At 44.5% G+C, this 17,539-nt stretch overlaps 1 protein-coding gene across 2 annotated transcripts in view; it reads left to right on the forward strand.

The window, feature by feature from the left end:
* TAF11 (TATA-box binding protein associated factor 11) overlaps positions 1-5,770 on the forward strand; it is a 79,837-nt gene extending 74,067 nt beyond the window's left edge. For both annotated transcript variants that reach the window (XM_069238823.1, XM_069238824.1), the window contains one exon: positions 3,959-5,770. In XM_069238823.1, coding sequence (XP_069094924.1) covers positions 3,959-4,089 — 131 coding nt within the window. In that variant the 3' untranslated portion in view covers positions 4,090-5,770. The remainder of the gene's footprint in view (positions 1-3,958) is intronic.
* Positions 5,771-17,539: the final 11,769 nt, after the last annotated feature.

The following is a 17,539-nucleotide window of genomic DNA, read 5'->3' on the forward strand; positions in this document are numbered from 1 at the left end:
TCAGATGTCACTCACCCCCTCCACACAACACCAGTGGGGGGAAGAATAGGTCATTATTACAAAGCATGGGAGGAAATAACTACAGACACTTGGGTCTTAGCAATTCCCTCCAAACATACCACCAAAAGCACAGAATTTATCAAAACAACATTCCGAACTTCTAGAAATAGAAGTTCAAGCACTATTGCAAAAGAATGCAATCGAATTAGTACCAAACACACAAACAAACACAGGAGTCTATTCACTGTACTTCTTAATACCAAAAAAGGACCAAACACTGAGACCAATCCTAGACCTCAGAATACTAAACACCTACATCAAATCAGACCACTTTCACATGGTCACGCTACAAGAAGTGTTACCATTGCTAAAACTACAGGACTACATGACAACCTTAGACCTCAAAGACGTGTATTTCCATATACCAATACATCCGTCGCACAGGAAATATCTACAGTTCGTATTCAAAGGAATACATTACCAATTCAAAGTATTGCCTTTTGGTTTAACAACCGCACCAAGAGTCTTTACAAAATGTCTAGCAGTAGTGGCTGCACACATCAGAAGGCAGCAAATACATGTATTCCCGTATCTAGACGACTGGCTAATCAAAACCAATTCACTAACAAAGTGCTTACAACACACAAATCAAATCATACAAACCCTCTACAAACTAGGTTTCACCGTCAACTTTGCAAAATCCAACATTTTGCCGTGCAAAGTACAACAATACCTGGGAGCCATAATAGACACAACAAAAGGAGTAGCCACTCCAAGTCCACAAAGAATTCAAAATTTCAACAAGATCATACAACGCATGTATCCAACACAAACAATACAAGCAAAGATGATATTACAACTCCTAGGTATGATGTTTTCATGCATAGCCATTGTCCCGAACGCAAGACTACACATGAGGCCCTTACAACAGTGCCTAGCATCACAATGGTCACAAGCACAGGGTCACCTTCTAGATCTGGTGTTAATAGACCGCCAAACTTACCTCTCGCTTCTATGGTGGAACAGTATAAATTTAAACAAAGGGCGGCCATTCCAAGACCCAGTGCCACAATGCGTAATAACAATAGATGCTTCCATGACAGGGTGGGGAGCACACCTCGATCAACACAGCATACAAGGACAATGGAACGTACATCAAACAAAACTGCATATAAATCACCTAGAAATGCTAGCAGTTTTTCAAGCATTAAGAGCTTTCCAACCAATTATAACTCACAAATACATTCTTGTCAAAACAGACAACATGACAACAATGTATTATCTAAACAAACAGGGGGACACACACTCAACGCAGTTGAGCCTTCTAGCACAGAAGATATGGCGATGGGCAATTCACAACCACATTCGCCTAATAGCGCAGTTTATTCCAGGGATCCAGAATCAACTTGCAGACAATCTCTCTCGAGATCACCAACAGGTCCACGAATGGGAAATTCACCCCCAAATTCTAAACACTTACTTCAGACTCTGGGGAACACCTCAAATAGACTTGTTTGCAACAAGAGAGAACGCAAAATGCCAAAACTTCGCATCCAGATACCCACACAGGCAGTCCCAAGGCAATGCCCTATGGATGAACTGGTCAGGGATATTTGCCTACGCTTTTCCTCCTCTCCCTCTCCTTCCTTATCTGGTAAACAAATTGAGTCAAAACAAACTCAAACTCATTTTAATAGCACCAACTTGGGCAAGGCAACCCTGGTACACAACACTGCTAGACCTATCAGTAGTGCCCCACATCAAATTGCCCAACAGGCCGGATCTGTTAACACAACACAACCAACAGATCAGACATCCAGATCCAGCATCGCTGAATCTAGCAATCTGGCTCCTGAAATCCTAGAATTCGGACACTTACAACTTACCCAAGAATGTATGGACGTCATAAAGCAAGCCAGACGGCCGTCCACTAGGCACTGCTATGCAAGTAAATGGAAGAGGTTTGTCTGCTACTGCCATCATAATCAGATCCAACCTTTACACGCAACTCCAAAGGACGTAGTGGGTTACTTGCTTCACTTACAAAAATCTAACCTAGCCTTCTCTTCCATTAAAATACACCTTGCGGCAATATCTGCATACCTGCAGACTACCTATTCAACTTCCCTATATAGGATACCAGTCATTAAAGCATTCATGGAAGGCCTTAAAAGAATTATACCACCAAGAACACCACCTGTTCCTTCATGGAACTTAAATGTTGTCTTAACAAGACTCATGGGTCCCCCTTTTGAACCCATGCACTCTTGCGAAATACAGTTCCTAACCTGGAAGGTTGCATTTCTCATCGCTATTACATCTCTAAGAAGAGTAAGCGAAATTCAGGCGTTTACAATACAAGAACCTTTTATACAACTACACAAAAATAAAGTCGTCCTAAGGACTAATCCTAAATTTTTACCAAAGGTTATTTCACCGTTCCACCTAAATCAAACAGTGGAACTACCAGTGTTCTTCCCACAGCCAGATTCCGTAGCTGAGAGGGCACTACATACATTTGATGTCAAAAGAGCATTAATGTACTACATTGACAGAACGAAAAACATCAGAAAGACTAAACAACTATTTATTGCATTCCAAAAACCTCATGCAGGAAACCCAATATCAAAACAAGGTATAGCAAGATGGATAGTTAAATGCATCCAAATCTGCTACCTTAAAGCAAAACGACAAATGCCCATTACACCAAGGGCACACTCAACCAGAAAAAAAGGTGCTACCATGGCCTTTCTAGGAAACATCCCAATGCAAGAAATATGTAAGGCAGCCACATGGTCTACGCCACACACGTTCACCAAGCACTACTGTGTAGACGTGTTATCCGCACAGCAAGCCACAGTAGGTCAAGCCGTGTTAAGAACATTATTTCAAACCACTTCCATTCCTACAGGCTGAGCCACCGCTTTTGGGAGATAACTGCGTACTAGTCTATGCAGAACATGTGTATCTACAGCGACAGATGCCATCGAACTGAAAATGTCACTTACCCAGTGTACATCTGTTCGTGGCATCAGTCGCTGGAGATTCACATGTGCCCACCCACCTCCCCGGGAGCCTGTAGCAGTTTGGAAGTTAGCTTCAACTTTGTACATTTGTATATATATTATTTTAACCTTAAATAGGTACATACTTAGTCACTCCATTGCATGGGCACTATTACTACAACACAACTCCTACCTCACCCTCTGCGGGGAAAACAACCGAAGATGGAGTCGACGCCCATGCGCAATGGAGACAGAAGGAGGAGTCACTCGGTCCCGTGACTCGAAAGACTTCTTCGAAGAAAAACAACTTGTAACACTCCGACCCAACACCAGATGGCGAGCTATGCAGAACATGTGAATCTCCAGCGACTGATGCCAGGAACAGATGTACACTGGGTAAGTGACATTTTAATTCCTCTGCGTACTGTTCTTTAAAGTATGTCAGGTCAAGAAGCCATTGTTTAGGGCCTGACCACTTGCCCCAGTGCATAGCTACTCCACATGTTGCCAACAGCAGTGCACCGCCACAAATCTACGATATGCTGGATGTATCGTCTTGACCATGCCGAGTATCCTGACCTCCCTTTTGTTAACATTTTTGTTCTTTTTGGAGTCATTGACAAAATTAACAAAACTAGTGCCTTTAGTAGTAGTCAGTTCAACGAAAGCTGCTACTCTAGTGTGTGCTCGCAACAGTGTTGCAGTGTGACCCTATTTTAGATGAATATTTGTGTATTATTCCACCATCTAGTGGTTGGACAACCACTGGCACCAAACCCTCTTGCTTCGCATATATGCTTCAACACAGTCATATTCATGTATTTACATCTTGCTTGCTGATCCACGCGTGTGGTGATTTCTTTTTTAAGAGATGAGTAATCTACCCATTGCACAGTTTAAGAAGACACTTTTTAAACGGTTGTGGTTTGATCCAGTTCTCTGTTTTCTCCTAGCCCTGGACGTTTGTGAGAAGTGGGGAGAGACGCCGCCGCTGCAGCCCAAGCATATGCGAGAAGCCGTCCGCAGGTTGAAGGCTCGGGCACAGATACCAAATTCTAAGTACAAGAAAATGCTCTTCAGTTAGAGTGGATTGGCGAGCCTCTTCAGAGGGTACCATGCTTGTGGTAAAGAAAGCAACCTGCAAAGACCTGTAGAGACTACCTGTTCTGATGTCACATGAGGGCGATCCTCCTGTGGGACCGGTGTACTGAAGCAGATAAGAGTGAAATGGGGAGTTGATAACAAATCGGTAGGCGTTGCTTCCCACAGGCGGCAATGACAGAAAGGTTAAGAGGAGGGGTTCAGCGATGTACATTATACCTGAAAATCATGCACTACTCGCCCCTGTACCTCCTGGCATTTTGTTACCACCGTCCTCGTCCTTTGGCATCATTAACTGTTCAGACTAAACCTGCTCCCTTGGCAGCGGGAGGTTGGAATGGAGCAGAATTCACACTCATTGCACTGATTTACATTAAACTATTGTTCAAGAACTTATTGTTTTGATGACTAAAATAAAAACAAAGTTACTGATTTCCGGGATTTTGATGTAAATATTGAGAAAGCACAGGATTTTAAAAGTGCCACGAAACCTTTGCCAGATAGTTAAAACTTCATCCTGAAAGGAGCGATATGCTAATTTCAGATTTGCACAAAGCAGCGGCTCCTGCTTAATATGCATTTTTTTTATTTTTATTTTTGTAAAGTCCAGCATGGAGCTTGTGTGCATGTGATTGCCATGAGATGTAAAGTTATTTTCCACTGGGGGACTTGGTGTTAATATTCATGGAACTTTGGTCAAGAAATCCTCAGTCTTTCCCGAACAGTGCGTATAGACAAGCTACAGCGCCCACGTGAGTAGTACAGTACTTTATAAAATCTAACAATGATGAGGAAACGAGTGCCTGCAGACGCGTACTAGAGGTGCAAGTGGGGTGCAAGGGCTTTGCGACCCACTAGTTGTAATCTTGATTGACAGATCTAGCAGCTATCTAGATGGAGTTAAGAGCTAGGCAGAGTAGAGGGCATGACAGGGATCTGCTACAAGGAAAATAAAGAAAAGTAGAGGTGAGGAAGGGAAGGATAGAATTCTAGTTAGAGGAAAGAAAGACTAAGGTAGATAATGTAATGAAAATGGACATGGGATGACTGTCAACTTTCTCTAAAAACGAAAATCACAATGTTCCCATAGACTGCCACCTCAGTGGAAGCCTACGACTAGCTATGAACTCTAAACTCCGCCCAAGAATCTTAATTGTAGGTTTGATTCACACTTGAGGGCAGTATGAAGCATTGGCAGGCAAAATGATTTGGTACCATGGATCTAGCCTTAGTGGGTAGCGTAATGGGGATATTCTTTAGCAGTGCACTTGGGGCCTGGAGCCGAGGGACACCGTTAAAGTTGTGTGGTACAAGGTGAAATGTGTACTGAAACAGCAGTAAGAGGCTGTAGGATATGCAAGCTATATGTTTGTGGTATTTCCATAGCACCAACATATCCAAACGTAGCGGATCTAGGGCCCACAGTTACATACATTGATCCCCTGATCTGTGTTGGACTTCTGAAGAGTAAACATGTTGCAGAACACCCACCTATACTGTGAAATGAGCTCCTCCTAGTTGTCTGGTAGGATATACAGGAAACTGCTGAAAATCCAACTTTTCATAGATGCAGGCAGTGGCCGAGGTTTAAAAGGAAAAAAAAATGAAACTGGGATCATGGTTGCTGCCGCAATTATTTGGTACAAATAAACACTAAACTAATACGTGCTTATATGTGATTTCTGAAGCATGGACCGTTGGCATTTAAACACGGAATGCTTGCACTTTTGATTCACGGATAGTTCCACTTTGTAAGCGCACTGATATGAGGGTTGGATGCATCATTACATTACACTCGCATTGCTGCAGTAGGTTTATTAACCCATAGCGTGCAGTCCTTTGAGTCACTGCATTTGGAATCTGCTGCTTGTAGGATACAGACAGACATGCAACTGGGGCATTGAGCCAATGGGTTTTGAGATTGTGATTAGAACCTGTGACTTGAAGTTAATACAAAGCTCCCCACACTTAGTATATTTACCCACTGACCTATGGATTACACTTAAATTTAATCATACAAAGCCGGCATGTCACTAGTATTTTTTCCATGTTCACTCAATTCATTTCTTGCAGATTTCTCTTTTCGTTGTTTTTAGTTCCAGTTGTCTAGCTCTTTTCCATATGTTCTGCCTTTTTTATCACCATTCGGGTCTCAATCTTTTCATTTCTCTTTGTTTTTTTTGTTATGAATTTCATTTCAGATTTATACTTTTTTTTAATTGAATTTCAATTTTATATAGCACAAAAAACTACAAAGGAGTGACTAAGTGCTAACATGAAGACCAATTTCGGATTTTTGCTTACAGAAAAGGAACGTTTTTAAAGTTTATTTTTTATAGTAATGAAAAGCGTTGGAAAGATGAGTATTAATTTATGTTGTACTTTCAGTTTATTAAGTCGTATAGTTTAAGCAAATAGTTTAACGGAGGGGTAGTCTGAACATTTGCGCCATTAGTTAGACTAGAATGTGATCTGATCTCCATTGCATCTAGATTTGTACTCTTGTAATTGTGCAACATTTCTGCAAAATTATGCTAAATGCATATCTTTCTTATTGTGCTATATTTTAGTGTGAAATGCAGCTGGGCATCAATTTTTGATGGGAGGGCTAATTTTGCTCTTAAAAAAAAAATTGTGCGGAATAACAAAAGCAATACAAACAACAACTACTCGCCTCTGTTCTGTTGCATTTGGTGTAAATATTTACTGCAAATAGGGCTTAACTACGCAACATGGTGTCATTTTGGGATTCTCCAGCATTGGATCTTTCATATATTCACTTATCACATTATATAGTAGTAAACCATGTTAACCCTTTCACTTTTAGGCCTTTTCCTTCTAGAATTCTAAGTACTTTTTTCGGTTTTTGGGGTAGTTTGCTCATAGGCCTCCATAACTTTTTTTTTCCACATGAAGTATCCATACTAAATTTGTGCCCTTTTTTTTTCAATATCCTGGGGACTCAAAAGGTACCCAGAGCTTGTGAATTCCCCAGGAATTGAGAAATTAGCGAACATGTAACTACATTATGTTTTTTTTTTGTTTTTTTTGGGAAAAAAAGTGGTCCACAGAAAAGTATCTGTTCTTTTTTTTATTTCCTAGAAATGTCATCAATGAAAGGTTTGCTGTGCTAAAGTCACAATCCTCCCAGGTTTCAAAAACATGTAGAACTGAAGCAAAAAATCTATTGCTCGAGGCATATGTGGCTCTAAATACACATGCTCTGAACCGGCCTTCAAATGTTGGGTCCTGAGTTGTGCAAGTTGTTTTTCTTTGAAGAAGTCTTTCAAGTCACAAGGTAGAGTGACCCCTCCTCTTGGAGATAATGCGGAGGGCATTGACTCCATTGTTAGTTTGTTTTCTGTCTGCCATTGGGTTTAGACATGTGTGCCTTCACTCTGTTTTCAATTCCGTTTCGGTTCATTCTTCAGTTCCTCTTCCAATCCCTTCCATCTGTATTGTTTACGTTCATGGTTTCCCATTTGTTCATCGATGAACAACCTTGCCGGTTCGACTTAGTTCGACTGAAGCCCTTCGAGGCACCGACCTTCGGGGCCCATCTTAAACTCCATCTCAGTTTCCAACAATACCCAACTGGTGATAGGACACACGCAATTACGGTTCTGCCCACATAGCCACGCGAAATACCCACATAATGACCAACACTCGGCATGCAACTTGTACTTGTCCCCAGAGCACTAAGAAGCCGACTGCAACGCATGCAAGTCTTTCTGATCAAAAAAACACTTTGGGATCGTAGAGCATGTCACCTCGAGATGTCTTACAGAGCCACCAACGATACAACATTTTCAGGGATGAGCACACCCATGAACAGTTATCCGTAGAACAAGTGGAGGCCTTCTCTCTCAACAAAAGTTCTGGCCCTGAGCTCAAGGTTGATCTTGAAATGGAGGGCATTACACAAGCTCCACCTGTGAATATGGCACCCCGTGCCCTCCAGCCCAAGCCGACCAAAATAACTGCACTTCTGGTTGCATAACCTGAGGTTCCTGGCCCACCGCTGCTGTCTAGCTATGATCAGCATCGGAAAACTGCTACAGATAGCCCCGCCCTTCAGCTCTGTGCCGAAAGCACATTTGAAGCTCAAATCTTCTGCATCGACCTCCTTGGACCGAAACCAGCAGTTGGCATTGTCTCGACCTTTGGTGCCCGGCCAGCAGTCGACTCACCTTGACACCTACTGCACCTTTCACCTCCAAACTGAAAGCTTCAGAGACAAAGATTTCAGAGCCGATAACATCGAAATCGAGCTCCAAGCCTGCTCGTGATCCACAGAAGGAGCTAATCCTGCACAAGCTATAGGAAAAATTACACACTTGCAAGAAAAAGATCCACATCTGAATTGGGAATGGATGAGTCCTTGGTAGAGCCTCCTCTCCACCACCACCGAAAAGGAAGCTTACCTCTGAAGATGACTTGAACATGCCAGTCACAGCCAAGAGGGAGACTATCTGCAAAGCTACCAGCCCTGCACCCCTTCCACGTCCCTCACTATCTTCACCTCTACCATTACCAGACTCTCCTTCACCACCACCACCTCCTCAATGAGACTCACTAGATATTTCACCACAGGGACCACCACAATCAGATACTGGTGGGCTGGAGAGCCACAAGGAGATGATTCCTTGGATTCCTATGACACCAATCCCCTTGCTGACACAGATCCTGACCTCTATCATGAACGCCCCTCACCACTGAGGATGCTATCTCTTATCAAGTGCTTATAGCCAGGGCTGCTGCTTTTCACACTGTATAACTACATAAAGAGTCCTTAGAGGATGACTTTCTCTTCAACCCACTGTCCACAACACTTAGGGCTACACAGTACCTACCCATGTTAAAAGGTATGCTTTGGCATACCAATGACCTACTTAACATTCCTATTAGGGCTAGGGCTGCGACACCCAGGGTAGGTAAAAAAAATATAAACCTGCACCAACTGACCTTATTTACATTAAAGGACAGCTACCACTAGAATCATTAGTTACCACCACAGCACGCAACAGGATGCAGCAGATAGGCATGTAACAACATAGCAACATTACCATGGTTGAATTGTTTATCTTTTTCACCATTCTTATAATGCTGGTAACAATGCTTTGTTTCCTCTGCCTAATAATCGCAGCTTATTCTCTCTATACAAGAATGCAATGTTTGAAAAGCCATTTTTATATCTTCCTTTTGTTTACCTTGGGCATGCAGATTAATGACGAAAGGGTAGATCTGTTTCCACAACTTCCGTGGTAACAAGAGTGGTCATGTTCGAGGTTGCGGTTACCCAGGTAAGGTTAGGGGTTCAGATGGGGCACTGTGAGCTAGCTAGGAATTGTGGGACAACTTCAAGATATAGGGACCAGGTCCCTATAACTTGACGTTTCAGTTGACTTAATATGTAGTCTTACTTAATTGTGCAGTAACGCTCCAAGATGTCCTCCTGATGCTGCAAACAAATGATTACCTAACATCCCTAGATTTTAAAGATGTATATTCACACATCTCAATACACTGGAAGCACAGAAAATACCTCTGCTTTGCAGTGGCAGGCAGCACTTTCAATTCAAGACTCTTACATTTGGGTTCAAATCAGTGCCATGGATATTTACAAAGTGTCTAGCGCCAGTTGCTGCATTTCTCAGACCTAGAGAGAACCACCACAGGGGATGCCCGAAACCCAGTAGAGACCCTGGTGTAAGCTAATGTCTGTAACAATGTCTCAATGGGTACTGTTAATGACCAGAGACTTAAAAAAAAAACCTCAGTAATTCAGGCTACCACAGCGGAGGACCCGTATGCATGTTTATATTCAAATTGTTATTATGAAGGCATTAGAATCAATAAGCAGAATCCACATTTCTCATGTTAAAAATAGTGCAGATGAATATATGGTGCTCATGAACAGAATCATAATACAGTTTATGAAAGGACTATTTAAAGGATTTCTGCTTGTGCAACACCTTCCAGTGTCATAGGAACTTAACACTGTTCTGGGTCAACTGATCCTATCTCTCTTCGAGCCGATATATACGTGTGTGTAAACAGCAATGCAGACTATATTCATAAACAGGCTAAAATGCTTTATTTCTATGGAGGTTTTTTATTTTTTTTTATTTTTTTAAACCGTCCTTCTCAAAATCACAATAAGAGAAAAAAAATAAAAATCTTTCCAAAGCCCCATAGCTGGGCCCAGGGAAAGCAGCAGTAGCAACATCAGTGAAAAAAGAGAAAAAACTACATTGAAAACAATGGAGCATTATTAGCAATAGGCTGCATGCAGGTTAACACAGGAGAACCATAAAAACTCTGGCACGGTGCCTTTAAGACCCTGAGCACCTCCAGTATCCCACCATGCCTCGGGTGAAGGAGAGGTGACAGTTGGTTCACAGTTAGGTCAGTTCTTTTTTCCGGCTTCTTCTGAGAGGATCCTGGAGCATTGAGCCCTCAGTTTTTCTGAGTTTTTCTAAGAAAAATACTTCAAAACAGCGTTTTTTCTGCTTTCACTCGACATTTTACACCTTTGTCTGAGTAAAGAGACTTTTTTCTGACTGAAAAATGCCTTTTCTTTTTGTGAAGTGCCCTTCTTGTGGGAAAAAGAAGGCCCAGTCAGACCCACACACTCTCTGCATTGTGTGTTTGCCTCAGAGTCACTGCCCTGACAATTGCAGACACTGCAAGAACATGTCAAAGAGGACTCTGAAGGACAGGGAGAAGATCAGACTTCTTGGTCTTCATGAGAGGCAGAAGACCTCGTCCTCTTCACCTCCCAGGCAGCCAGCAAGCCATTCTCCTGGAGAGACAGGCCAGATCGACGTCAGCAGGTAGGAAGGTACCTGTTTGTTCCCCGTCGACGTCATCGCTGCCACCGTCACATCGCCATAGATCACCATCGACGGCGACCCGACCGACGTCGAAGGATATCACGTCGAAGGAACATGGCCACCACAGGGGCAGATCTCCGTCGACGGCAACACACCGATCGAAGTCGAGCCAGCACCGGCGTGCCCATTCGGCGTCGAAGGCCTCGCACCCCTCGACGGCACGAAAGACGACATCGAAATCGCCTCAACGGCGAGAGCAAAGACATCCGCCGTCGACGGCCCATCACTCGACGGTGAGGCACACGACGTCGAGCAGGTCGCGGTCAAGGGATCGCCGGTCACCGTCGAGGCGCTCAACGTTGAGACCAGTGCAACCCACGTAACTCCCTTCGTCGTTGCAACTGTCGACGTCGACACAGGTTTTGCCTGTCTTACAAGGGCAAGAGCGTCGGCTACCGCTGGCGGATAAGGCCACCCAAACATCTCCGGTGGTCTCTATAAGGAGTGGTTCATCTGGGCGGTCGAGAGCCGCATCGTCTGGGCATGTCTCGCCCATAAACTTGTCGCCAAGATGGTTGGTGAGCCTTAATAGAACGACTGCCTCCCCAGACTCTCAATACTCGAGGATGTACTCACCTTCAGCTTCTCTCCCGAGAACACCATCACCAACAGCGCGGGTGGGACGGGCTCGTTCTGCGTCTCGCCAGTCGACCACTAGGCCTCGACGCGCCGCTACAACATCTCTGAGCAGGTCACGCTCCCAGAGAAGATCTACATCACAGTCACGCCATCACAGAAGGTCTCCTCCTTGGTCATCGTCGCGATCCTCAGTTAGAGAGTACTCCCCTACACTAACGGATTCTCCACCAGCTAGTTTCCCCGGTGGACGATATCACAATCTTTAACGAGGTGCTTCTCAGGGGAGCACAAAAGCTGAATATAGAGGTCCCGGAACCTTCAACCTCCTCATCCGTGATATTTGAAACCCTGCAACATAGAGCGGTTTCAAAGAAAGTGCTACCACTGGTGCCTGGTCTTTTACAACCAACCATGGACACCTTTTTAGCACCAGCCACCCTCAGATCAGCTCCTGCTAGGATCTTGAAGAAATATAGGGCACCTGAGCAAGATCCTTTGCTTCTCAGGACTGATCCACCGCCGGACTCGGTCATATTGGCCGCAGCCCGGAAGACGCACTCAGTGGCATCATCCTCCATGGTTCCACCGGACAAGGAGAGTAGGCACCTGGACTCTCTGGGGAGGAAGATGTGTGGCACGGCGGCTTCCATGATGAAGGTCTCCAGTGCCTCCGCACTCCTAGACAGATACGACTGATCACTCTGGGACTCACTGAGCAGGTTCACAGAGAAACTGCCTAGGGAGGACAGGCAGGATTTTCAGGAGATCCTTCAGGAGGGGTGTCTGGTCTCCAATCAGGTCATCAGTGCAGCAGTAGATGGGGCAGACTTAGCAGCACATGGTTACGCGCATGGGGTCTGTGCGAGAAGGTCTTCCTGGCAGAGACTGACAGGATTGAAGCAGGAAGCGCAGCAGCGTATCCTAAACCTTCCGTTGAATGGAAACTCGCTTTTTGGAACCCATACAGATGAGGAGATGGCGCGTATGAAGACGGAAGTGGACACCATGAGAGCAGTGGGCCTGGAGAGAAAAAAGGACTTCAGGCGAAGGTATAGACCTTACGACAGGTGCCCTTTTCAGCAGAGGGTTGAAACCCCTCATTGGTCCCAGAGGCCACAACAGAGACAAGGGCGTCCACTTTTCCAATCTCGTAAGACCACGAGAGACCGAGGGTCAAGCAGACCGCAGCAGTCCACACCCAAAGCTCCTGCAAAGCAACGAGGACTCGCTTCCCTTAACACCGTGCACCACTCCGGTGGGGGGGAAGTATCACAGCGTTCATTCACGAGTGGCGTGGCATAACAAAAGACAAATGGGTGCTCAACATTGTAGAGAATGGGTACTCTCTTCTTTTCCGACAACCTCCTCCTCACTTGCCACCAACCAAATGCAATCCGGCTCACATGAGCCTATTACGCAAAGAGGCTCACGCCCTTTTACGGAAAAAAGCAATAGAAAAAGTCCCAGTCGCGCACAGAGGGAAAGGAGTATACTCCTGCTATTTTCTGGTAGCAAAAAAAGATCGAGAAGGATTTTCAGACCGATTCTGGACTTACGACTACTGAACAAGTACATAAAAAAGCAAAAGTTCAGGATGCTGGCTCTCCACCAGATTTTCCCTCAGCTACATTGAGGAAACTGGATGTGCTCCATAGACCTGCAAGACGCGTACTTTCATATCCCGATCATTCCCAAGCATCGGAAATTCCTACGCTTCCGGATAGCCTCCCAGCACTATCAGTTCAAGGTGCTTCCGTTCGGCCTAAAATCTGCCCCTCGCGTTTTCTCAAAATGCGTAGCGGCGCATCTAAGGAAGCAAAAAATCTTCATTTACCCTTACCTAGACGACTGGCTACTGAAAGCCTCCTCTCCGGAGCAGGCGAGAAGCCATCGGAACATTGTGCTCAGTGTTTTCAGATCTCTAGGTCTACAAGTCAACTACCAAAAGTCCACACTAATTCCAACGCAAAATCTCCACTACCTGGGAGCTATACTGAGTACAGAGGTCGCAAGAGTGTATCCTTCGGAGGAACGACTATTATCAATAAAGAGAAAGTGTCGAGACCTTCTGAAGTACGACGCACCTACGGCCCGTCAGGTGACATCTCTACTGGGTTCCATGGCCTCGTGCATTTTTATTGTCCTGAATGCCAGGCTACATATGAGGCCTCTTCAAGAGGCGCTGGAAAACAACTGGAACCAGAGCACAGGCCGCTGGGAGGACAGAATGCGTATTCCGATAGGAGCACGACAATCGTTACGATGGTGGATGCACAGACCTCACCTGTCAGTGGGAGTTCCGTTTCACCAGCGAATCCCGCCCGACACTCTGGTAACGGATGCGTCGCTTCAGGGATGGGGAGCTCATCTGGGTTCCCTTCAAGCTCAGGGCCTATGGACCGACAACGAAAGAGAGTACCACATCAACCTGCTGGAGCTCAGAGCAGTTCATCTGGCTCTCAAGTCTTTTGCTCCATCGATTCAGGGGAAATCTCTTCTAGTGCAAAAGGACAATACGACAACAATGTATTATCTGAACAGACAAGGGGGAACGAGATCCCTTCCCCTATCCCGGGAGTCTCAGGCCATCTGGCATTGGCTCTTAGCGAGGGGAATGTCTCTTACAGCAGTCCACCTACCAGGGCAACAAAATGTGGAGGCGGACTTCCTGAGCAGAAATCTCGAGGACGCCCACGATTGGGTTCTTCACGACAAGGTCGTCGAAAACATCTTCGCTCAATGGGGTCGGCCTCAATTAGATCTCTTCGCAGACGAGGAAAACAAGAAATGCCCAGACTTCGCGTCCAATTTTACCGTCCGGGGTCTCGAGGGAATGCCCTGTGGATCGACTGGTCAGGGATATTTCTCTACGCTTTTCCACCGATTTCCCCTCATACCTGCGGTGATCAACAAACTCTACAGATCCAGCACCAGAATGATTCTCATAGCTCCGCAATGGCCTTGTCAGTTCTGGTACACAGATCCCCTCAACCTATCAGAACAGCCTCACAGGAGGCTCCCGTGCAGACCGGATCTCCTTTGCAGGCTGGGAGGCAGGATACTTCACCCCAACCTTCCCTCTCTGAGCTTGACAGCATAGCTCCTGAATTCCTGCAGTATGGGCACCTTGGCCTCTCGCAGGAGTGCATGAACATCTTAAAGGAGTCCAGACGACCTTCCACGTGACATTTTTACACGTTCAAGTGGAAGAGGTTCTACATATGGTGTCGTCAGGAAGGTCAGAATTCTATACTGGCTCAGGAGGAGGTCATACTGTCTTACCTACTCCATTTGGCAAAATCGGGTCTGCGAGTGTCATCAATTAAGGTACATTTATCTGCCATTACAGCCTATCGTAAGTCACCTTCTCAGGAATCCTTTTTTACAAGGCCAGTAGTCAAGGATTTCTTAGAAGGTTTGAAAAAAGTTTTTCCACCCATCCGAAAACCCTCCCCTCCATGGGAACTAAACATAGTACTATCGAAACTCATGGGCCCTCCTTTCGAACCTATACACAAAGCCTCCTTGCAACATCTTACATGGAAGATGGCTTTTCTGGTAGCCATTACTTCCACGAGGAGGGTCAGTGAAATTCAGGCTTTGTCCTCCAAAGAACCATACACAGTCTTCCACGAGAATAGAGTGGTTCTACGAACTCATCCATCATTCTTACCGAAGGTGGTGTCAGATTTTCACATCAATCAGACTATTTCACTACCAACTTTTTTCCCCAATCGGGATACTCCGGCGGAGAAAGCTTTGCACTCCCTGGATTTGAAAAGAGTACTAAAATTTTACTTGGATAAAACCAAACTAATTAGACAATCTCACCACTTATTTGTAAATTACGGTCATTTGAGAACAGGCGAGGCAGCCTCAAAACGAACCACATCTTGATGGATAGTTTCATGTATTGTTACTGCGTATCAATTGGCTAACAAACAACTGCTTGCTAGGCCGAAGGCGCATTCGACAAGAGGAAAGGCGGCTACGGCTGCCCTCCTTAATAATGTTCCAATCTCTGAAATTTGTAAGGCTGCTACATGGAAGTCTGTACATACATTTACTAGGCATTACTGTTTGGACTCAGATGCCAGAGCAGATGCCCAAGTTGGGCAAGCATCTCTGAGAAATTTGTTTGCATAATACATATCTCTTCCTGCACTTCTATTAGAGAGTCCGCAGAGTTAAGGGATGGGCTTGCCAATCTATTCAATGTTTATGACTATTGATGAGGATCCTCTGGAAGAGAAGGATAAGTTACTTACCTGTAAATCCTACTTCTCTTCCAGGGGTATCCTCATCAAAGTCACAAACAACCCACCCTCCTCCCCGTACGCAAGTCTCCCAGAAGTGCAGGATACACTATCTTTCGAATCTGCTACACAAGTTGTCACCGTAAAAAAGTACTGACCTAACTGAACCAACTGTCACCTCTCCTTCACCCCTGAGGCATGGTGGGATACTGGAGGTGCTCAGGGTCTTAAAGGCACGGTGCCAGAGTTTTTATGGTTCTCCTGTGTTAACCTGCATGCAGCCTATTGGCTAATAATGCTCCATTGTTTTCAATGTAGTTTTTTTCTCTTTTTTCATGGGGCTTTGGAAAGTTTTTTTTTTTGTTTTTTTTTTTCTCATTGTAATTTTGAAAAAGGACTATTTAAAAAAAAATAAAAAATAAAACTCCATAGAAATAAAGCATTTTAGCCTGTTTGTTTACACACGCATATATGAGTTTGGTATGAAAATTTGTCTACTAAAAATGCTATAAATATTTTTTTTTGTGCATATTTCATACTTTTATGTGTGTATTTTATGTATGCTCCGGGGTCCCCACACGAGGGCGGGAATATTCAATGTTGATGACTTTGATGAGGATACCCCTGGAAGAGAACTAGAATTTACAGGTAAGTAACTTATCCTTCTATCACTTGCATCAGCTAGGAGAGTAGGAGAATTGAAAGTATTCATTGTCAAAGAACCCTTTCTCTGATTCACAAGGGACGAAGCCATCTTGCAAATTAACCTTAGATTCATACCTAAAGTCATTACTGACTTCCATCTGAAAGAACCCGTCGTACTACACCCATTCTTCCCAAATAATGTCAGCAGAAACATCATTACACTCTTTAAACAAATGCAAATGCATTGGTATTCTATATAAATAAGAAGAAATACATCTGTTTATTCAACTGATGGGTGTCTTTCAGCAGACCACGAATGGGTTGACCCCTACCCAAACAGGGGAGAGCATAGTGGCTGTCAACCTGCATCACATTCTGCCATAGCAAATCCAAGCATCCAGCAAGGGAAGAGTAAGGGTGCACTCCAGCAGAAGCATTGCTACGGCTACATTCTCTGCTAGTTTACACTTGCTAGGCAACTGATGCACAGCTGTCTGGAGGAGCAGGCACATGTTCACAAAGCACTATTTTATTGTCTTTATGTGAATGCTGAAGCCGACTCGGCAGTGAGACAAGCAGTCCTCTGTTTCAATAAAGATGAGCCTGCTTCCTTGAATCAATTAATACACCCTCTCCCCTCCCCCTGCTGAGGGCTTTACCAGTAGTTAAAAGCCCTGAACCCAATTGATAGGCCTGAGCTCCAAGCGAGGGCCTTTAAAAATCAGTTTAGCCTGAGGCAGAAGGGCTATAAGGACATTAGAACATTCCACCCACTGAGAGTAGAATGTTCTAAATTAAAAGGGGAGAAACGGAAAAACAAATGTTGAAATGTTGGAGCAGAAGGCTTATACCAGTCATTAACCAGCTGACTTGTGGAACTCCCAGTGTTCCAATAAATTCTTATGGACTGTTTATCCATGAGATTCAAGCATGTGAATATATGAAAGGCCCAATGCTGGAGAAGAAATTTGCTACTTACCTGTAGCTTCAGTGTTGGTATTTTATATATTTATTCACATGCGAACCACCCTCCTCCCCGATTAGAAAATTATTTCAA

Source organism: Pleurodeles waltl, chromosome 6 (genome assembly GCF_031143425.1).
Source record: "Pleurodeles waltl isolate 20211129_DDA chromosome 6, aPleWal1.hap1.20221129, whole genome shotgun sequence".
Classification (NCBI taxonomy): domain Eukaryota; kingdom Metazoa; phylum Chordata; class Amphibia; order Caudata; family Salamandridae; genus Pleurodeles; species Pleurodeles waltl.